Here is a 22,664-nt window from a genome sequence, read left to right as displayed (position 1 = left end):
ACCCCCCAACCTGCCCTACAGGGACCTTCAGGGAGAAGCTTTCAAATTAAGGAGTGCTTCTGTAGCCCCTAGAAACTTCATTTTTCTTAACTTCTGTTGCTTTATACTTTGTGCTGACTCTGCTGAGGTCATCCCCTGAGAATCTGTCCTGGTAGGATTTAGGAGATTTGGCATTTGTCTCTGGGTTCTTATCCCGAAGATAAAAATGGCTTCCTTCCTACCTTGGCTCATGAAAAGCATCTTACTACTAAAAGTGCTATTAATCCAGCGGACCCGTCAGCTTGATGCATGGGCTGTTATAATTCTTGCACGTTGGGCCATTTCCTTTAGGAACACTCTCTTGGGGCTTTTAAGTTGATTGGTTTTCTCTGGGCTGAAAGAAACCTGCCCAGAAAGCTCTCATGTATATTTGCAGACTTTTGATAGTTTAATACAGGAGGGCAAGTGTGACTCGTGAATTGACAGTTCCGGCTTTTCTTCGATTCTGTTCATTCACTATAATTCTTTCCTCCTTTGAATTTCAACCCATGTGAGTCTTAAATTAAGCTGCAGCCAACATTCGTTCCCAGTCTTCTGTTTATTGACAAAACATACAGGAATCTTTATTTATGGCTTTTCGAGATAGAGTTTCTCTATGTAACCTTGGCTATCCTGGAACTTGCTCTGTAGAGCAGGCTTGGCCTCAATCTCTTAGAGATCCACTTGACTATGCCTCCCAAGTGCTGGGATTAAAGTCATGCCCCCCTACGCCCCACTAGGAATCTTAATTTATACTTAATTTAGCGTTTTGGAAAATTAGGAGCTGGGGTTGGGGCTATAGTTCATTGTAACATGCATGAGGCTCTGGGTTCAAACTCCATCAGTAACTGTATGAACTGGCATGTAGCTGAATGGAGAACATGTGCTTCACATGAGCAAGGTCCTCTATTGGATTCCCAACACCTCAAAAATCAATAAAATAATAAAGCACGAGTTCTAGGAAATTGGCCATGGCCAATTTAGTGTTAGTGAAACTGTGTTTACATATGCTTGTAAAACATGTAGCAAGTGCTAGACTTAGGGATGTATCGTGGTCTTACATGGACCATTAATCTTTTGGTTTTCCTTAGGCTTCTTAAAGGCATCCGCCAGAGAAGTATGAACGTTGTTGCTTTGAGATGTACTTGCTGCTGGTACAAAGTGGGGAATCTAAAGAAGATCTCCTTTGAGAATCATGATGTGTGGCTGGGTGGGGAGTATTCTAGTATAGGAATAGTATAGGAATAGCTGAACATCTGGTATCTGGATGGATTACCTCTGAACCCAGTGGCGGCACATTACCTGGAGGTTTTTCCTGTGTGCCCTACATTGTCTTACAATAAGATGTGCTTGTCAGAGCTGAAGCCATTGCTTGGAGTCAACAGCGGGACTGTAGTGATTTCTGAGCCGACAGGAAGGTATCTTACATTAATGCATTTCTGTCTTGTTTGCTGTGATCATCAACCTCATTTCCTGTCCCTCTTGGCACCTTGTGGTCTCCTTGTTACAGCGCACCTTCCCTGGCTAGCTCAGTTTCAGAAGAGAGGAAGGTGTGTGCATCATTCACTGCTCACCTCTGGCTTCTAAAATACAGTAGGTGCTCAGCAGGTGTTTCTTGAACACATGGCTCTGCGTGCAGCTGACAGAGCCGGTGCCGTGATTTGCCGAGGGAGGCCCTATTTTCTTTTGTCCTTTCATGTGTGTGATCTTGAGTGTCTATGTTTGGAGGAGCACAGGAGAGGTTCCTGGAGCTGGAGCAAGGATCGAGGCCAGATAGAGTCACAGTTGTGAAGCCATGAAAAATTTCCTTTGCAACAGCATTGTGTCATCAGGTCAGAGATGGAGGCTAGGGATGTGTTAAGGGAGGACTGAGTCAGCCCGGTTGGTCCCGCTAGGCTGGACTGAGTTTGCTGGTTTCACAGTATGCGTTTTCTGTCTTGGGGCGTTCTGTACCAGATTCATGTTCACAGGTTGGATTTGCTCCCAGAAATAAACCCGTTAGTCAGCTGCCGAACGAGGTTTTTATTTTGTCCTTCCTATGGCCCTCCTCCCTCAGATCAAAGTTTTCAGAGTGCCTGTGAAATGGATGGTAGCAGTCTATGTTCTTCAGGATTTTGATTTGTTAGGAAAACATTGATTAGATATGCATTTTGAGGCTTTCAAGTTCTGATTGATTTTTGAGGTGTGGCTAGAATCCAAGTAAAGCAGGGGGGAAAAAAAAACCTCCCCAAACCGTGGAACAGATAAAACTATATAAGCAAAAACAAGAAAACAAACAGAACCCCCGGCATAAAGGAAGAAAGAAAATTGTTCTTTTAATGGATACCCAGGTTTGTACTTGAGTTTTCAGTGTTTGGTAAGAGCAGACTTTCCAATATATCATTGTGGTACTTCAGAAGAAAGATAAGGTGAGCAGAGTGGCCACCTGCGTGGGAGCAACACTCTGGGTATCCCATGGGCACCCGCCCTCTGAGCACGGGCACCTGCCCTCTGAGCACGGGCACCTGCCCTCTGAGCATGGGCATCTGCCCTCTGAGCATGGGCATCTGCCCTCTGAGCAAAGACAGCTCCCCACTGAATTTGCACGAGTGTTTCACCTCTCTGGGGACTATCTCAATAGATAATGGTTATCTCACCTGTTGCCAGGTGAGATACATTTGTCCATATATTTGCCCACAGCACCCAGAAGCTGTGCTTTTATTTACCTAACCCCATAGTCAAAGTGTCTGCTCAGCCTGACCCTAAGCCCTTACTGCTGAGATCTTTATACCCATTCGAACATAGACTCAATTATCTCCTCTTTTTTTTTTCTCTTCCCCCTTTGCGGTACAGACCATAAAACCATGGGAAACGCAGAAAGCCAAAATGTAGACCACGAGTTTTATGGAGAAAAGCATGCCAGCCTGGGGCGGAAACACACATCACGCTCCCTGCGACTGTCACACAAGACTCGGAGGACGCGGCATGCCTCCTCCGGGAAGGCGATCCACAGGAACTCCGAAGTGAGCACCCGGTCTAGCAGTACCCCCAGCCTCCCCCAGTCCCTGGCTGAAAATGGCTTGGAGCCCTTCTCCCAAGAAGGAGCCTTAGACGACTTCGGGGACCCCATCTGGGTGGATCGAGTAGATATGGGCTTGAGACCTGTATCTTACACGGATTCCTCCGTCACTCCCAGTGTAGACGGCAGCATGGTCCTCACCGCCGCCTCTGTGCAGAGCATGCCAGACTCAGAGGAGAGCCGGCTTTACGGGGATGACGCCACGTACTTGGCTGAGGGAGGCAGGAGGCAGCGTCCCTATACATCCAATGGGCCCACGTTCATGGAGACAGCGAGCTTTAAGAAGAAACGCTCCAAATCTGCAGACATCTGGCGGGAGGACAGCCTGGAATTCTCACTCTCCGATCTGAGCCAAGAACACTTAACAAGCAACGAAGAAATCTTGGGTTCCGCGGAAGAGAAGGATTGTGAGGAGGCTCGGGGGATGGAAGCAGAGACGAGTCCCAGGCAGCTCAGCACCTGTCAGCGAGCCAACTCCCTGGGTGACTTGTACGCTCAGAAAAACTCCGGGGTGAAGGCAAACGGAGGACCGAGGAACAGATTTTCAGGCTACTGTCGGAATTTGGTGTCTGATATTCCTGATCTCGCAAAGCGTAAGATGCCACCGGCTGCTGCTGAAGAGACTCCTCCGTACAGTAATTATAACACACTTCCCTGTAGGAAATCGCACTGTCTTTCCGAAGGTGCCACCAACCCACAAATTAGCCTTAGCAAGAGCATGCAAGGCAGAAGAGCAAAAACCACCCAGGTAAAGCCTCAGAGATCTGTTTCCGTGTTTTGGAAGTGGTGCATGGCTCTTAAAGCGCATGATTTTGCTCTTCCCAGTTCCTCGTGTTAAAATCGGGCTTTTCCGGGGTTTTTTCTGGCAGCTGCTGCAGCTGGTATGGCTTTGGCTGCGCCCCTCTTCCAGTTCTGTGGGTAAGGGGTGGGGATTGAGGGGTGTGTATGGGGTGAGGCGGGAGGGTGTGCGAGGAATGGCAATAGCCCCATTAAGTTCGTACTGGGAAACTGCCTCTCACCTCAGTCCCTCAACAGCACCTCCCTGACGGGACTCTCGCACTCGGTGCTCTCTGTGGGCACGCGGGCATGGTGGGTCGCGGCACTTGGGGCTCATATCCACGTTGCGGCAGGTGGGGAGACGAGGACCACGGTGGGGCAGCTCCTTGGAAGGAGCCTCTTCGACTCAGTGGTCGTTTGTCGGCGTCTCTCTGGTGTTGGCCAGGCTTGCTGTCTTACCAGGAGCCTTTTCAATTTCCTGTTCCTGGCGATGCGGCCAGCCCTGTCTCTGGAGGGAGGTCTAGCAGGAGGAATAACATGGGTGAGGTCCCAGTGTCTACGTTGTAGCCAAATGGTTTGACCTGGGGCAAACCCTGACTTTTAGAGGCCCCCCCCCAAGGGTGGGCATAAAGATGCTTTAGCTGCTCGCTTGGCAGGTGAATGTGGGGGAGTGGAGGGGTATGGGCAGATTTGCAGAAGAAGACTCGAAAAGCGTGTGACCTGTGGAAGGGGGGCCCACTGACTTGGCTGGCAAGGATAGCTTGAGTGACTGACAGACAACCCTGCATGCTTTGGTCCTTTCCCGATGCTGCTGTTCCTTGTGGCAGATTTTGGGGGAGTTCAGGATCCCGACCAGGTTGAGAAGTGATCAGTGGATTGCGCTTCTGATCCCCAAGTGGATCTGAGCCATTTGCTTTGAAAGACACTGGGTATAGCATGGTGACTTGCGAAGGCCGCTGCACTCTGGCCTGCCCAGTAGGGGGCAGTGCTGCACTCTCTGGCCTGGCCCTGGTTTGGATCAACCGGGCACTGGCAGAGTGACTTTTAAGGTGGGCCAGTGGTAGAGGGCCTGGTGTGCGGCTGGGTTTCTTCCTGAAGATGGATTTTGCTGAGGCTGCCAAAGCCATTGTCCTAAGGCTTCACCTCTCCCTACCTGGTTGACTTTGGGCAAGTTAGGAGTTGTTTTAAAGCCTTGCCTAAGTGGAGGTCATGGGACTGGGGACTCGATCTCAGTGGCAAAGAACTTACTTGGCTGCAAGAGGCTATGGGTTAGATCCTCAGCACTGTGGATGTGCACACACCAAGTCGGGGAAATAATAGGACAATTGGAGAAAATGGAGTGAAATCATCCATGAGTCATGAAGCCTGGTACTTAGGCAGCAGCCAGCGGAGGGGGGTGGGAGGGATTGGTTCACCGTTAGAACCCTGAGCATCGTTAGTGGTACTGTGTGGGTTGAAGACTTGGGGCAATTGGGTGTTTGTGCCCAGATCTTGAGTTGATGAAGAATCAGAATGTGCCATCTGAGAAGGTGATCAGGAACTGTGCATCTAAGAGGTACTGCCTGAATTCTAACCTCTTTTTTTTTCTGAGTTGAGATGATAACAAAAGTGAGATTATGGCAGAGATGACGGGTTCACATCCTACCTGATGGGCCCGCTAAGTATCCTGCGAGGCTCACTACTGAGCGGTCAGTTTGACAGGTCATAGACTGGTGACCTGTTAAAGGGACACATGGAAAGCACTGAAGGGCTCCCCTGAAATTGTCTGCCAATCAAATTGGCATCACAGGACTGATTCAGAGAGATACTCTGCCTGCCTTGGCAAAGGGTATGTTGACCTAGACAACACCTTTGCCTGGAATGACTCAACCTTACTCTCTGTAAGGTTGGAGAGGGCTACCCAGCTACATTCTGTCTCCATGGTTATAACACCAGAGATAGCCAGACCCCGGCTTGGCCCCACATGCTTCAGGCCTTTAAATCCCAACCACCCATGGAACAGGGGCAAAGCGAGACGATGCTCCCATCTAGATCAGCTCCGCTGAGGGCTCCCCTGGGAGACTGCAATATGAAATCTCCATCCCTTGGCTTGCTGACCTCCCAAGTTAATATACAGAAGTGAGATCATCTAAGTGTGGTGTCTCAGAATGTAATGCAAAGTGCTATGGACTAGGAATCCTAAGAAGGCCATTTGCATGCTGGCTTGTCTGCTTATCCGCTGGACGTCCTTGGGTAAGTCACTTCCTCCGGGGAGAGGGACACCATCCTCCAGCAGGATTGTGTTAGGTGAGCCGAAAGGAGTGCCGTGCTTGGAAGCCTTCTGTGGAGCCTAGAAAATGAGCGGAAGTATTATTTTGGTATTGACTTTATATGTTGAGTAAGGATCTTTAATGACTTGAAACAAACCCCAGAATTATGCACAACACTATCCATCCACCCACATTTTCCTAGTCTAAGTTCGAGCGCACTGTGTTCCAAACAGAGTATTTTAAGAGATGGTGGGTGTGGAAGCTTCCTTGAAAAGAATGCGTCTTTTCCTTTTCAAAGTTTTTGACCCAAGGGACCTCTGTAGCAAGCTTGAATCATAGATCTCAGTCTCCTGGTCGGCCCTGGTGATGGAGTTTTGTCAACCATTTCACTCCCACTGGAAAAAGTTCCTGGCAGACATTTGGCCCAAGAACGCGCGACCTCTCAGCCCGGAGAAAATACACTGGATCCAAAATAATGTGGCCAATTTCATTTGATTTGAAAATGATCAAAAAAAGAAGCTTTGGCCATTCTTCCTGTTTTTGTGTGCTCAGTGGTTGGATTTGTTACTGAAATAGGCAAGCTGTAGAGTTCACATGTAAGCTTTGAAAGTATCATATATGATGAGCCATGGTATCTGGCACACAATTATTTGTTTAATTCACACGTCTGGGCATGTGTGTTTTGGACATGTACACATGCTGTATGTAGTTTGTACTGAGAACAAATGGAGCAGAGTCTAGTTATTGGTTTCAGCAACAGTACAGAGTAGGTTGCTCCTTGGATTTCATTGACGGCTTGCTGGATTTCGGGCTGAACTTGGCTCTTCGGTTCCCAGTTCTTTGGAAACAGATTAAGGAGAGGGTAGCCCAAGGTCATGCAGAGTCAAAGGTGTCAGCAAGTCTGGGCTTGGGAGTTTTTGCTTCCTGCCTTTTGGTTGTTTAAACTCATGAATCTGGGTTCTTTTCAAAGGACACTCCCAGGGAGATTAAGCATTCTAGGAGGGAAGGAATGGGCAACTTAGGACATTGGCTCTCGAAGTAAGAGATGCCCACTAAATAGTGGCTTCAGTTAGGAAGGCAAGGCGTGGCTTCGTGCTCTGGAGTCCCGTCTTCTGCAGCTCTGAGGCTTTCAAAGGATGAGCAGGAGAGAGAGGACGCTGCCGCTGGTGATCTGGCCAGGCTCGCGTGTCTGTGGAGTGCCTGAGGGAAGGTTTGGCTTGGAGCCATTGTGCACACTTGAGGAGACCTGCCTTCACCCAAGGGGGAAGTGATAGAATGTGACTTGGCTCTATGAAGCCTGTTGCAAGGAGCCAGAGACTCTAGAGAGGCGTGAGGAGGTCTCGGCCGAGGTGTGCTGGCCTGTTGCCAACCTCTCAGCCGTCTCAGGAAGTCTGCGCACCTTGGTATCTAGTGGGAACAGGAAGAGGCCGAGCTCTCTGCTAGACCTTAGGGATTCACTTCAGCCTGGTTTCAAGATGCCAACTCCTTGGAGGAACCTCCCAGACCCTCTTTACCTGACTCCATAGCCTTTCAGGGAAGGAGGGTGTCTTAGTCAGTGTTCTGTTGCTCTGAAGAGACACCATGACCACAGCAACTCTTACAAGGGGAAGCATTTACTTGGGGCTGGTTCACAGTTTCAGAAGTTTCGTTCATTTTCATCATGGTGAGGAGCATAACAGAAGACAGGCAGACATGGGGCTGTGTCTTGGTTTGGGTTTTCATTGCTGTGAAGAGACACTATGACCATGGCAACTCTTACAAAGAAAACATTTAATTGAGAGGGCTCAACTTACAGTTTCAGAGGTTCAGTCAGGTATCATCATGGCGGGGAGCCTGGCGGCGTGCAGGCAGGGGTGGTGCTGGAGCTTAGAGTCCTACATCTTACAGTCAACAGGAAATCAACTGAGACACTGGGCAGTATCCTGAGCATAGGAAACCTCAAAGCCCGCCCCCACAGTGACACACTTCCTCCCACAAGGCCCTACCCACTCCAACAAAGCCACGCCTCCTAACAGTGCTATTCCCTATGGGATGATGGGATGATGGGGGCCAGTTACATTCAAACCACCACATGCTGGAACAGTAGTTGAGAGCTCTACATCCATTTCTGCAGGCAGCAGGAAGAGGGAGTACCTCTGGGCTTGGCAAGGGCTTTTGAAACCTCAAAGCCCACCCCCAGGGACACGCCTCCTCCAACAAGGCCACACCTCCTAGTCCTTTCACATAGTGCCACTCCTCATTCAAATCTGTGAGCCTATAGGGGCTGTTCTCATTCAGACCACCACAGAGGGAGACCTGAAGAGCGTAGGTGTAAGATCTCAAAATTCTGGTCTTCAAGTTGGAGAGATGGCTCAGGGGTTAGGAGCACTGGCTGCTCTTCCAGAGGATCTGGGTTCAATTCCCAATACCTAGGCACTCACAAGTGTCTGTAACTCCAGTTCCAGGAGATCTGGCACCTGCATGTAAAATAAAGTAAAAAAAAAAAACCAAAAAAATTCTGGTCTTCGAACTCCACGGTGTTTTCGCTTCCCTTCCACAGCCTTAGACTGTAAGGTGAAGATCCTCAATTCTGTCCAAGGAAAAACGGCCTTGTTGGCTAAAAATGAAATTAGTACTGCTGGTTCTCATTAGATGACCAGGAAAATTCGAGAAGCTATCCCTGATGTTTCCTTTGATCAACAAATAACAGTTGATAGTTTTACTAGGATGAGGAGCCTAGGTTTTTTGTTTTTCCAAGACAGGGTTTCTCTGTTTAACAGTTCTGGCTGTCCTGGAACTCACTTTGTAGACCAAGTTGGCCTTGAACTCACAGAGATCCACCTGCCTTTGCCTCCTGAGTGCTGGGGTTAAAGGCCTGCGCCACCATGCCTGGCTTGAAGGGCCTAGTATTAGATCAGAAGGGTATCTTAAGTTCCTAGAAAAATCATTTTGATTTTAAAATTTTTGTTTGGTTTGACCACTTAGCACACACGACTCAGAAATGAGTGTATTGCCTGAGCTAGAAATTGGCCCCATAGCTAATTAGCCTTTACCTTTGTCCTGGATACTTTGAGAACCAGCTAAAAACCTTGGTCCTTGTTCTGACATACACCTATGGACCACACCTTTTTGGAGATCATCTTTGGGAATCGTGGGTCCCCTAAAGTCCATTTAGAGATGTCCGGTGAGGAGTGACTTTGTTAAGTGCTAGAGAGATGGCCCCACAGTTAAGAGCACTGGCTGCTCTTGGGGAGGAACTGAGTTAAGTTCCCACCACCCACACACCTGCTCATAATCATCTGTCACTCTGCGTTCAGGGAACCTGATGCCCCCTTCTGGCCTCAGTAGGCTCCTGCGTACATGTGGCATACATACATACACTCAGGCCTGCATAAAGGAGTACTTTTTAAAAAGTAGTAAATAAAGGAGTACTTTTTAAAAAGTAAATAAAGGAGTACTTTAAAAAACGATTTCTTACACTAACGCCTCACAAAACAAAGTATTTTCATATAGAATTTTTTTCTAGAGCTCTCTCTTTTTCTTTCCTTCTTCTACCTTCTGTTTTGTTTGTTTTTGATTTTGGGCAACTTCCGTCTTTATCTCACTGTTTTTGGCATGTACAATCTGAAGTGAGATACTTGTTTTGAAAAAAAAAAGCCCATCCATTTCCAACAAGGGCGTCCGACTCCTTTGCCAAGATCTTTCTGGAGGCAGTGGGTGGTGGGTGCGTAGTTGGGAGACTGGCTAACAGCCACACTTCTCAGACCACTGTGTGCACTTCAGAAATGTTCTAGACATTAAGGAGCTTCTGTTTGTATGGGGGTGTGTCTTGCAATAGTCATCGCTTTAGTAATTGGAATAGAAATGTAAGAAGTGCTCATTAATTCATTTTAAATTAGGAATAGTCCAGTTTTACATTCATGTAAATATCTTTACATTTACATTTTTATTATCTAAAATTAAACATAGAGCCGGGTGGCGGTGGCGCACGCCTTTAATCCCAGCACTCGGGAGGCAGAGGCAGGCGGATCTCTGTGAGTTCGAGGCCAGCCTGGGCTACAGAGCGAGATCCCGGAAAGGCTCAAAGCTACACAGAGAAACCCTGTCTTGAAAAACAAAAACAAAAGCAAAACAAAAAAAATTAAACCTAGTTGTGTGGCTATGAGGTTTTGTTTTGTGTTTGTATGAGTCTCTGACTTCTGGGTCACTCACTGGAAAGCATCAGTGTCCAGTCTGTTCCTCATCCCTTACAGTGTGCTTGCTGCTCAGCTGCCCTGTGTAGGATTTGACCTCTGCAGAGGGAGCTGGGAAAGGAGGAACTGCAGGGATCCCCTGCAGGCAGGTCTCTTAGGGACCTCAGGTCCATTCCTGGATTGCTGCTCATTTCTATGAAAAGAGGCGGGGAAGTTCAAGCGTGTGAAAAATCACAGTTTTTTACTGTAGTGTACCAGTAGAGGAAAGTGTGTGCTCCGCACTTCACATTGTGTCAGAACAGTGTGGGAGCGATGATCGGACAGCCTAACTGGGTGAGAGGCCAGAACCAGGACTGTAGCATCCTGGGATGTGAGGGCCTGCTGGATGTGGCTGTGAAGCCAGCCCCGCAAAGAACATGACCTGCTTTTCATCTGTCAGCTGGGCCCAGTTAATGTTGGAACACCCACGGACAAGAGCTCTGGGTCCATAAGGTAACCCTGTTTCCCTCTGAGTATATGTGTGTACTTTGAAAAATTAAATAAAGATTTTAAATGAATTGTGGTTGTACCCACAGAAGACGGCACAGAGCCGCTTGAAGTTGTAAATGTAAGCTTTACGGCTAAGACTCATTCATCATCTCAACTTTAGGGGAGCCTTGGTGAGCTTGGCAATGACTAAACCTTTACATCAAAGTAGAATGTTTCTCCACAAGAAATGTTCTCCGCGTCTTGAGATAGTGGTGGGAAATGAGCAGCAGTTAGTTTATTCAGTAATGATGTTTGAAGTGCCTACCCCATGCCAGGCGCTATTCTTGGCACTTGGGATGTGTTGACAGAGAAAAACTCCAGAGCTCGTAGTGAGTCGCAGTGAAACGGGGGTGTACGTGGCACAGACTGGGTAGTGCAATAGTAAGTGATGCGCTACAGCAGAAGTGCTCCTGGGGTGTCGAGGCGTTGGGGGGTGTGGCAGGCAACTTCAGATGGTGGCCTTAAGAGAGGTTGGACTTGGAGTTTGAAGGAGAGGAGAGGACTGGCTATTGAGCGGAAGGTGGGAGGGAGGCCACTTCACATGTCTGAGCAACGGCAAGGATCCCCGTGTGGCTGTGGTAGGGCTGGCGAGGGGAAGTGGAGGTGGCGCAGAGGGGTCGGCATGGCGATGGCTGGCGAGGGGAAGTGGACATGGTGCAGAGGGGTCGGCATGGCGATGGCTGGCGAGGGGAAGTGGAGGTGGCGCAGAGGGGTCGGCATGGCGATGGCTGGCGAGGGGAAGTGGAGGTGGCGCAGAGGGGTCGGCATGGCGACGGCTGGCGAGGGGAAGTGGACATGGTGCAGAGGGGTCGGCATGGTGACGGCTGGCGAGGGGAAGTGGACGTGGCGCAGAGGGGTCGGCATGGCGACTGCTGGAGGGAAAGGGAGAGGAAAGGCTGTAGAAAACAAGGAAGATGGATATTCCTGCAAGAAAGAGCTGTTGGAACCGTGCCCTCGAAGGAGGAGTGTCTCAGTTCACCCAAAGCCAAGGGCTGAGGCTGGACTTGTGTGCAGGGCTCTGGAACCCACCCTAACGTGTTGGGAAAGTTTATCAGGCGATAGATAGGGTGTGGCCCTGGGCTAGTGGAAGGAAGCTTGCCATGGTAACAGATGTGGAGGTAGTCAGGGAAGAAAACAGACCCGAGGTGGTCCAGGAAGTAGAGGAAGGATGGCTGGGAGGCAGAAGCGCATCCATAGAGGAGTAGATGAAGGAAGGGCTGGGGATGACTCATGCCACGTGGACTAGAGCACTCAAGCATCAGCAGTTACCCGAAGAAATGTTTACAACATTTGCTACCCTGTATGTACTATGTATTGGATTCCCTTTTTAGTAACTAAGAATTTCCAGTTCCAGCCAGGTGCTGGCGGCGTACACCCTTAATCCCAGCACTCAGGAGGCAGAGGCAGGCGGATCTCTGTAAATTTGTGACCAGCCTGGTCTACAGAGTGAGTTCCAGGACAGCCAGAGCTACAAAGAGAAACCCTGCTCCTCCCCCCCACCAAAAAAAGAATTTCAGTTTTAGTTGTATTGAGAGAAGTCGTGAGTCACTCCCACTGGGAATAATTAGAGGACAAATGGTTGTTGGAAACTTAGAAAGCCATGGAGCCACTTACTGCCTTGAGAGAGGATGAAAAGGGGAGAGAGCGCTGGGCTCCTATTTCTAGCAAGTTAGTAATGATAATTATCAGCAGCGCCCCATAAACTGGTAATTCAGTGTGGATGACGTCATCATCTTCTTATTTGCTGTGCTGTTTCCAGAGCGTGAAGATGATTTAAATGCCTAATTAGCATTTAGCTCCCACCTATCTCCCTGCTTGTTTTTCTCAGGAGATCTTGTTTATACCGGATTCCTCAGAGGCACTCTCCCTTCCACGTTGGTACGGGAAGCTTGGAGACGATGCCTTTTATCCCATGGAAGGAAGGCCTCACATTTGTGTGCCGGTACAGGGTGCCCGGCATGTTTGAGGCACTATTCCAGGGTTAACACCATCACTTAGCAGATCATGAAGCGTTTTATTAAGTAGATATGGGCAGAGTAGCTGGAGGCATGGCTGTGTGGTAGAGGGCTTGCCTGCCATACGCAGGGCCCAGGGTTCTCGGTGCCGATAGGAAGCCCAAGGAGACCTTTGCTCGCCTGCCCATTGTATATATGAGAAATGGAGGCCTGCATTAGTATAGTCTTTTACCTGGAATTAGCATTTTTATCCTGAGATTACTAAAGGACAGTATACTGTATGTCCAGGAGGAGGTACTGAGAACCAAGGTTTGTGTGTGTATGTGTATGTGTGTGTGTGTGTGTGTGTGTGTGTATGTGTGTGTGTGTGTGTGTGTGTGTGTGTGTGTGTTGCATGTGAGAGGGGCGGGGGGGGGGGCATAGGAGGAACAGTTCCATTTCAAAGGCCTCCACAAGTCAACGCTCTTTTGTTCTCGACTGAACAGTGAATTCTCTTATGCTGTGTATACAGCTTTCTCTGGACAGGTATATTTGGACTAAGCTACATCCATCAGGGAAATTAACCTGACCAAGAAAAACAGTTTCTGATTGCATTCTACTTCTAGCTACAAGTGGCCAATTGATTTTGCTGCTTTCTGAATTGTCACAGGGCCCTTGCACTTTGTGGCTAATTAGCTTTTCAAAATTGGTTCTGCACCCGCGCACAGGGAGCTAGCTGTTCCCTTGGATTCTTTGTAAGTCTGCTGGGCAAAGACCCAGACAGAGCCTTGCTACAAGGCGTCACCAGTCCATATTTTCTCCATGTTGGTGATTCTGGTTTTTAAGGGAGTAGGAATAGGCTTTGGTTTTGCCTCTTGAAATTTCAGTACAGGAACTCATTTACAGCTTAAGGGGCCCCAGGCTGGCCCTTGCCTGGCCGCTTGCAGTATGCTATGAGCTACAGCTGGATTCCTGCGCACCCAGTAGGGAAGCACAGGCACCCTTTTTGGAAAGTTGCCAGTGGAATGGGAGCTAGCTGGTTGGGGGCATTTGTCTTGAGAGAGTGAGATGTAAGGACACCCCTGCCCTTTGGATGTTGCTCGGAACTGGAGATCTCTTCCACGCAGCATTTCTAGTAGGGGCTGTGACTTGGAGCTCCAGGGAGTTATTTTCATCTGGCTAGGGTCTTCCCACTTCCTTTGATCTCCTCTGCTACACTCTTCTTGTCTGGTCCCTGCTGGGGGGTCCCGGAGCCTCACAAGGGCTAGGCAGCCCTCCATCACTGAGCCCTGCCCCTAGATCGCCAGTGGATTTTTCATGCGTATGCATGTGGTATGCGTGTATGTGTGTAGACGTGTTTTCGCACGTATGGATGCAAATGTGAGTGGGCGCACATATGTGGGTGTGTGCGTGTGTGTGTGTGTGTGTGTGTGTGTGTGTGTGTGTGTGTGTGTCTGTGTCAGACTGGAATTGCCAGTGAGTGCGCCTCCCACTTGACATTGACGGAGGTTGGTTGGTGTCCAAGGCTGATCCTCGTAATTGCATGGCAGACGCTTCATTTCACCTCGAACCCATCTCCCCAGCCCTCCTCTGATTTTTGAAATTAAAATTTAGTATTTGGCTAAATAGGCTGGCAGAGAGCAGATGCTGAGGTGTTGAGTTAGGTGAGAAGGAACCTTGATGTTATAGAAGACAGCATGGCCTCCAGGCATTCCTTCCTGGGGTCAGTCTTCTAGCTGCAGGGAAGAGTCTGGAGGTTGCTAGGTACTTCTCCATGTGGGGAGGATCAGGTTTCTCAGTTGTGAAATTGCCTAGAGACCGAGAAGGGCAGGAAGAGCCCTTCCAAAAGATGACCACAAGGAAGGTTTGTGTCACAGCGAGGGAAAGAGAGAAGAGTATTGCGCAATGTCTCTGGCTTTATTGACCCCATCATCCACAGTGCTAGGGCATGGGCTTCAGGCTATCTGGGACAGCCCAAGCATCTTGACTAAGTAGGGGTTGGAGCAGGGCAGCTGACATCTATTTCCCAATGGGTTAGGTCACATAGAGGGGAATGTGTGCTACTGAGCCCAATTAGCTACGTCTGGGATGAGGTGGTGTGTCTTGGGCAGATCCAAGGACACTCCCCAGCGATTACACTGAGCCATGTGCCCTGAAAGTCTGTGAGCTGAGCTGGGGCCCACAGGCTTCCTACCTGGAGCAATCTCATCTTGGCTCAATCTGGTGACCATCGCCGAGCTGAACACACACAACCTGGGCCGTTGCAAGTTTGCAGCTTCAGTTGGCATGAGCAGATGTTCAGGTGTGACATAGAGGTGAGTGTCCCTAGAGTCCTTCCTTACCTGAACACTTGGCGTAGGTGGAAGCAAGGAGGTCTGTACAGGAGGGAACGGTTGGTAGGCTTGTTGTAAACTGTAAAAGATAGGCATTGAGAGCTGTCCGGCCAGCTCTCACCCTCTGCGTCCCATTGTCCTCTTTATAGCTCTTCTGCTTCCTTCCACTGTTGGCTTTTAGCTGTTTGCTGTGCAGGTTAAAACAAACAGACCAGCAATTCCCTCAGCCTTTTCCAGAGAAAACTGGAGATACATTAAACCAAGTGGGGAAGGATGGAGTTGAATAATGCAGGCAAAACTCTGGTCACAGGCTGTCCCACAGCTGAGCTACAGGGTTGCCCTGCTCCACAGTGGGAAAGGCTCTCAGCAGCATGAGTTCAAACCTCCCATCTGCCACTAACCAGAGTTAGGACTTTCCGAGCCCTCGTGTGCCTAGCGGTTAGTGAAGGAAATGGTTCTGGAAGGTTCCTTCCTGTTCAAGGACTCTGGGAATTCTAAGAGGTGTGGCGTCATCTCTTTTCTTCTTTGGACTGAAGTCGTTCCTGTGGAGGATATTGCCTGTGTGGCTTCTCAGGGTGGTTACAGCTAGTTCCTTCATACATTTCTGTGGTAGTTTTGAGTGAAATCTCCCCCATAGTCTCAGACATTTGAATACTTTGTCCCCAGTTGGGGGTGTGGCCTTGTTGGAGGAGGTGTGTCACTGTGAGCTTCGAGTGTTCAAGACCATCCCAGGTTCATTCTCTTGGCTTCTTTGTTGCGGTTTAAGATGTGAACCCTCAGCATCTGTCCCAGCGACCATGACTGCTACTCGCTGCCACTTTTCCTGAACTTGATGGAGTCTTATCTGTCTGGAACCATGGGTCCAAATAAACCCCTTCTTCTGTACATGGCCTTGGTTATGTATCACAGCAATAGAAAAACAGCAACAAATATACAGGCCCAGCCGTCTTCCGAGGACTTACAGACCCATGGAAATCAAATCGAAGAAATTCGCAGATTTCTTGTCCTCCACGGCTTTTGGTTATCTAAAGATTGTCAGCTTTCCTTATTGTCTTAACATCCACAGGGACACATATGGTAAATGTCCCTGCCAGAGAGCCATGTGGGTTGATAATGCTGCTTTTTGTTTGTGTAGTGGATCTTTTTACTAACGGAATCTGGGTCCTTTGTGACCCTCCATGGCTGTTATTAGGCAGAAGAACAAAAAACAAAGCAATAGAGCCAGCAGGCACAGGGTCTGTTGGTCTGTTTCCCACTGCCATAATGAAATGCCCCAGGCTACTTAATTTGTAAAGAAAAGACATGGATTTAGCTTAGTCTGGGACGTCCAGGAACTTGGTTCCAGCCTCCGCTGGCGTTGTTGAGGTCTTTTTGGCACAGAGCGTCACCGTGGGAGTCTATCTGAGAGGGAGCGATTGCGTGGTCAGATGGGGAGTGGTAGAGACTGAGGGGACCAGGACTTCTCTAGCAGTTCACTCTTGCAGGAATCGATTCCGAAGACCAGCGTTGGTGGTTCCCAAGGGTAAGACCCTCCCCCCCACACACACACACATACACACACAATGACCTAAATACCTCCCATGAGGCCCCACCTTCCCCTCCCCTCCACTTCTTTTTCAGTTTCCTTCCTGTGTGTGAATTCCAGCTCTTAAGGGTTCTACCTCCCCCCAGCTCTGCTGTGCTGGGGACCAAGCTTCCAACTCTCAGACCCTTGGAGAACAAACTGGAGCTAAACACAATACAGGGTTTGATACAGGGTTTGATCTCAGCTGCCTCTGTGATGGCTTTGTCTCCCACACGTCCTTTCTCCTGCCAGGGATCCGAACTCCATCGGGAATGGAGCTGAAGCTTGGTAGCCTGCGCATCTATGGCTGCCGCCTCTGACCCACCGCGCCTTCCTGAGCATATTGTTACTCTCCGAGGTTTTTTATAACCGCGAACTGTGAACTGAGACAGAGGCATGGTACTTATTTGGGCCCGGTGTGGCGGCACAGTCTTAGCTATGGTATGACTAAGTCTGCCCCATTGCCTCCCAGCACAGATTTAAGTTCAGAGTATTCGTTTTTGTGGTGGTTCAGAGTATGCATTTAGCTTTGACACGTGTTGACCACCGTTACTTATTAGTGAGACTGATGGTGCCCCCACAGATGGCCAAACTGCCAGTCTGTGCACGGCTTTGCCTTACCCCTGTGTCACACTCAGGTCCTATTGTCTTCCTTTGAGAAGAATCAGTCTCGTTTCTCATCCTTCAAGCTCGCAAGTCCCATGCTGTTATCATTGTCTCCCCTGGATTACTACCATCCTCTAATTATTGTTTATGCAAATACCTGTAGTACTTCAGAGCAATTGAGATTCTGACTTCAGAACCTACCTCAGTGACCCGGAAATAGTCTCCTGGGGTACAGGGTCAGCTCTGGAAATTTCAAACCCTTTTCCACGGGGAATTGATACCCCAGCGTCTTGGCAGTTGTCCGGCTCTGCCACTCAGCCCAGGGCGGTGAGTTGCCTACTTCAGGCTCCTTCCACCCCAGCTCTGAAAGGGCAAAGTAACTGGAGAGGGGCCTGGGAGCTGTGGGCCCCACGGGCCGATTTAGCACAATGCAGAGGGAAAGGCTGTTTTCCGGAAGCCGGGCTGATTAGGGCATGAGGACTCTTGCCTGCTCTCGGGGATATGGGGCCTTGCTGGGTGAGTGGGTGTGCTAGCAATCTATTTAGTCACCCCATTATAATATAGACTCCCAATCAGGCCCTTTATTTTTATTTTTTTAAGTATCAGCTGTAAAGATCTAGTTATGTATTGTAACCCCAACCTCCAGAACAGCTAACTAATTGGTCTGCTTAATATCTCGGAGTTCAAGGCCAGCTGAGGTGGCTGAGGGCTCTGAGCTCCCTCAGCATGGTGGTGGTAGAATCTCAATAGCTGGTTTGCCAATTAGCTAATTAAGTCAGATAAACGATAAGCTCTTTGAAGTGTTCCCTGTGCCTTTTATATTTCTTGAACATTCTGAATCATTAGGCTGCATTTGGGGTGGCGGAGGGTCTGTTTCGCCGAGCCGTCCTGCAGTGCGCTGGCGGGAGGAGGGATCGGTCCCGCAACAAGAGGAGCCCGGTGGGCCTTTTTCTGCTGCAGAGCCCCAGGCTGGACCAAGTGCTCCCAAGTTCCTTCCGCGCGCGTGATGCATGTCTGCTTCTCTCTCCCTTTCTCGTCCTAAGGATGTTAACACGGGCGAGGGCAGCGAATTTGCAGACAGTGGGATCGAAGGGGCCACCACCGACACGGACCTCCTGTCCAGGCGATCTAATGCCACCAACTCCAGCTACTCACCCCCCACCGGCCGAGCCTTCGTGGGCAGCGACAGCGGCAGCAGTTCCACGGGGGATGCCGCGCGCCAGGGGGTGTACGAGAACTTCAGGCGGGAACTGGAGATGAGCACCACGAACAGCGAGAGCCTGGAGGAGGCGGGCTCCGCGCACAGCGACGAGCAGAGCAGCGGCACCCTCAGCTCCCCGGGCCAGTCGGACATCCTGTTGACGGCCGCGCAGGGCACCGTGCGCAAGGCTGGCGCGCTGGCCGTCAAGAACTTCCTGGTACACAAGAAGAATAAGAAGGTGGAGTCTGCCACCCGGAGGAAGTGGAAGCATTACTGGGTGTCCCTGAAAGGTAAGGGAGGCTGGCCCAGCTGCGTGCATTCCACAGGTACAGTTATGAAATATTTCATAATTGTATATCTAGAACATAGTCTACTGTGGTAGAAACACATTAGATGTACTTTAAAAAAAAAAATTAAATCCTGGGATGAGAATGGTGGAGATAAGGGCCATCACAGAGGACCCGAAAGATCTGGTTTGGGATTTAATTTTCTTTTTCTGTCTCTTGTTTTCAATACTAGGAATCAGAACCAGGGGCTCTCACATAGTGTGTGAGTTGCATAAGTACCCTAGCTCTGTGTTACACCCCTATAGCTCTTTGTATTTTCATATTTGTTGTGAGGTACCAGGTTGCCCAGGCTGGACTTGACCTGGTAATCACCCTGCCTCAGCCTCAGGGGTAGCTGGGATTATAGGTACCTGCCACCACACCTGGCTACTTACCACTTTTTAAATATATGATGTGGCGTTGTTGACTCTGTGTGCAACATTGTGGGCTGGCCTCTAGAACTTATTCTTCTGACAAACGGAAGCTTCGTGTCTCTTATTCAGGAACTCTCTTGGCGTGTTCCTCACCCCTGCGTAATACCATTCCTTGTTTCCTGAACTTCGTGGTTGTCTTGGTTTCACGTCTGTTGATGTGATAAAATAGCCCAACCAAAGTCATCATAATTTCAAGTAACAATCTACCATTTAGGGAAAGGCAAGGCAAGAACCCGTGCAACTAGTCACATAACATCGCATCCACTGTGGTGATATACTGTGTACCCCAAAGCTTACCTGAGGATCAGAGGACAGAGCCAGCCACTAGATTAGACGTAGAGGCCAGGCAATGGTGGCACACACCTTTAATCCCATCACTCAGGAGACAGAGATCCATCTCTGTGAGTTCAAGGCCACACTGGGCTACATGAGTTTGATCCAGTATAGGAGAGAAAGAAAGCCAGGCATTGGTGATACATGTCTTTAATCCCAGGAAGTAATATGGCAGGGTATGGAAAGGTATATAAGGTGTGAGGAAACAGGAAATCACTCTCTTTAGGCTGAGGATTTCGTAGAGTTAAGAACTTGTGGCTGGCTCTGTCCTCTGATCCTCAGGCAGGTTTATTTGGGTACACAATATATCACCACAATCCACAGTCAAAAACAGAGAGAAATGAATGTACCCATTCTGCCTGCTTTTGCTTGCTCTCAGCGAGTTTTCCCCATCTTGTACAGTTCACCACCCTCTGCCTAGGGAATAGTGCTGCTCACAGTGGGCTGGGTCTTTCTTCATCAGTTAGCAATCAAGACAGTCTCCCCTAGACATGCTCATAAACCAACCTGATAAAGACGATGGCCTAGTTGAGACTCTCTTCCCAGGTGATTCTAGGTTATGGCAAATTGACATTTAAAAGCCACCACCACAAGTGAGGAGAACATGTCAGGTCCAATGTTCTCATAGACTACTGGTTCTGATGGCCAATTTTGAAATGAGTTCCCCTCCAAAATTTTGTTTTGGGTTTATATCTCACACAGCGATTGTCATAGAGAGGAGAATCTCTAACTTTAATCCAGTGAAATGGCTGATGGTTTAAGTGGTAGAATATCACTAATTTTACAGGCTTGAGCCTGATGCAAATGGAATGTCTAAAGCATCATTAGTTTCTGAATAAGTCACTGTTTCAGAGTTTAGCTGTGTATATTGGAGTACCCTTGGCTGTGAACACAGCAGACATGTAGGTACCACTCTACTTGCCTCTCAAAGAAGCTTAGCGCTTACATGTAGCTATTTGTTGGCATTTGGCTGCCTTTCCTGAAGGGGCCTGTGTGTGCGTGAACAGTGGGCACTCGGCCACCACCCAGCCCTGTGTGGGTCTCTGTCCTGGAGACCTTGTAATTCCTTTGTGAGAACCATGTTATAGAAAGAAAAACATTACTCCTGTACATTTAGAGTTTTTGTTACAAAGCTAGTTTTGAGATGGGGTGGGGGGTGAGTGGGTCAGACAGGTAACACACAGAAGAAAGAAGCCAGGTCCGATCAGCTAATGGTGCAGATCCCAGATCGTTTGACTTTGGTTCTCACCAGCTGAGGCCGGTGCGGGTACGTCCTACAGTGGAGGCCTGGATCTGCCCAGCGCTCCATCTACTCAGTGAGACTAGTGTATGCCTGAGCGGTGAGTGTGTGCAGATTGCCCCTGAAGACAATCAGCAGATGTGTGGGCCCCCGTTACTGGTGGGGTACCTGGCTTTGTTTGCTTGTTTCGTTTTGTTTGTTTTGGTGGCTGGGGAAATAGGAACCTCTGTGCCTGGTTCGGGTGTAGATTCTGCTCTGTATCACAGACGCCCCTGATGGGAAGGACAACAACAGAGCTGGACAGAACTACCCCCTAAAGCTTGGGTGGTGACTCTTTCCGTGAGGTCACCGGAGGCCCAGGTTGTCCGTCTTGTTGCTCGGTTACTCCAGGACATCATTGTTCATGTGGTGTGGGGTCATGCTTATACAGCAAGGTGTTTAGCCCGTGGGGATGCTTTGGGACGCTGTACTGGCCTGTCTCACCCACCGCCTCCTTGGCTTTGTTTGGAGAAGTGCCATGGGGTTGCATGTAGAGGCCCCGTCATGCCCTTGGTTCTGCTATGATGGGATGAGTTGGAGAAGAAAGAAATCCTCCCCCCCCTCCTTCCCCCGCACTGAGGTACACATCTCCTGTTCCTTTAGTTGGGGGACTTCCTGGGGAGACATTAACAAACATCTGCTTGACCCTGGCAGGGAATTGACAATTGGTAAGGATAGCACCAAAGCTGAGCTTGAACTAATGAGTTTGTTGGGGTTCTTTACCAGACTCTGGGGGAGGGTCACCAAAAGCCCACCCCAGCGTGGGTGTCGGCTCCTGAGGGCCAGAGCTCTGCTGCTTCCTACACAGCTTGTAGGGAGCTGAACAGGCAGGGGAGGTTCTCTTCCCAGGCAGCTCAGTGGCCCTGGGCCCCTGCGGGTAGCGCGGCCAGTCTCCGCTTCTTCAGACAGCTCAACCTCCTGCACGGGACCCGGCTTGTCTGAGAGTCTCAGTGGTGTTTGCTATTTATGTACATTTGGGGAGGAAAGGGCCTAGTGCATCTGGTCAGTTTCAGGGACTTCCGGGAGGTTTGAGTTGTTTACTTGCTGAGTTTCCAGAAGCTTCCTTGAAGGATGGCAGTTTCCATCCCCGCTCAAGAACACACTGAGACTTAACCAGCTTCCCGGCAAGATACAATGTTTTCTCCCTCGGAGGAAAGTGCTTCCCCACCATACGCCTTCATTCATGTTATTAATTACTGCTGAGTGCTTGAAAGCCTGACATGAGGACCACCTGCATCCCAGTTGCTATGATGCTTTCTGTGTTGTGCTTCCTGCTTACTGAACCATAAAGGTCCTTTTTCAGCAGGCTTGGACTGCCATGACACAGGACCACACACCAGAGGTCTCCAACAACAGAACTTTCTCCTCTCACAGCTGGCAGCCTGAAGTAGAGGTGCTGACTGGGTTGGCTTCCTTTGAGGCCTTACGCCTTGATGTGGCAGTGGCTGGCTGCTTTGGGTCTCAGCACGTGTTCTTCCTTCAATAATGGCTATGTCCAGTGTTCGTTTGATAGGACACCAGTCGTTAGATTAAGGGACACTCATATGACCACCCTTTACCCTTAACCGCCCCTTTAAAAACTGTGTTTCCAAATATGGCCCCATCTGAAGAATGAGGGTTAGGACTTAGTGTGGAGATGTAGGGGGATGATTTTACTCGTGAGAAGGCCCTGGATTTGTGGCTTAACCAAGCATCCGAGACTCTTCTTACCTCATGTTGAGAACAGCACTTCTTGGTATAGAATGAAAATAATGAGGTGACTCTTTTTACTTGGGCCATAGCAGAGGTGGCTGTTTTGTTTGTGCCTTTTCCTCAGAGAATAAGTGAGACAGGAAGTCATAGCATGGGCATC

The 22,664-nt window shown here is 49.3% G+C and overlaps 1 protein-coding gene across 7 annotated transcripts in view; it reads left to right on the top strand.

Moving 5' to 3' along the window:
* Positions 1-22,664, top strand: part of Tiam1 (TIAM Rac1 associated GEF 1) — a 403,079-nt gene that overhangs the window by 273,248 nt on the left and 107,167 nt on the right. For 6 of the 7 annotated variants that reach the window (XM_015987745.3, XM_076549156.1, XM_076549155.1 and 3 more), the window contains 2 exons: positions 2,851-3,824; positions 18,283-18,730. In XM_015987745.3, the coding sequence (XP_015843231.1) occupies positions 2,862-3,824; positions 18,283-18,730 (1,411 nt within the window). In that variant the 5' untranslated portion in view covers positions 2,851-2,861. Of the gene's footprint in view, positions 1-2,850; positions 3,825-14,928; positions 15,052-18,282; positions 18,731-22,664 lie in introns of those variants that run through there. The other variant, XM_042259522.2, reaches the window with a different exon arrangement.

This window comes from Peromyscus maniculatus, chromosome 12, assembly GCF_049852395.1.
Source record: "Peromyscus maniculatus bairdii isolate BWxNUB_F1_BW_parent chromosome 12, HU_Pman_BW_mat_3.1, whole genome shotgun sequence".
Lineage (NCBI taxonomy): Eukaryota > Metazoa > Chordata > Mammalia > Rodentia > Cricetidae > Peromyscus > Peromyscus maniculatus.
The sequence above is the reverse complement of the archived record's forward strand: the minus strand, read 5'-3'. Positions and strand labels throughout refer to the sequence as shown.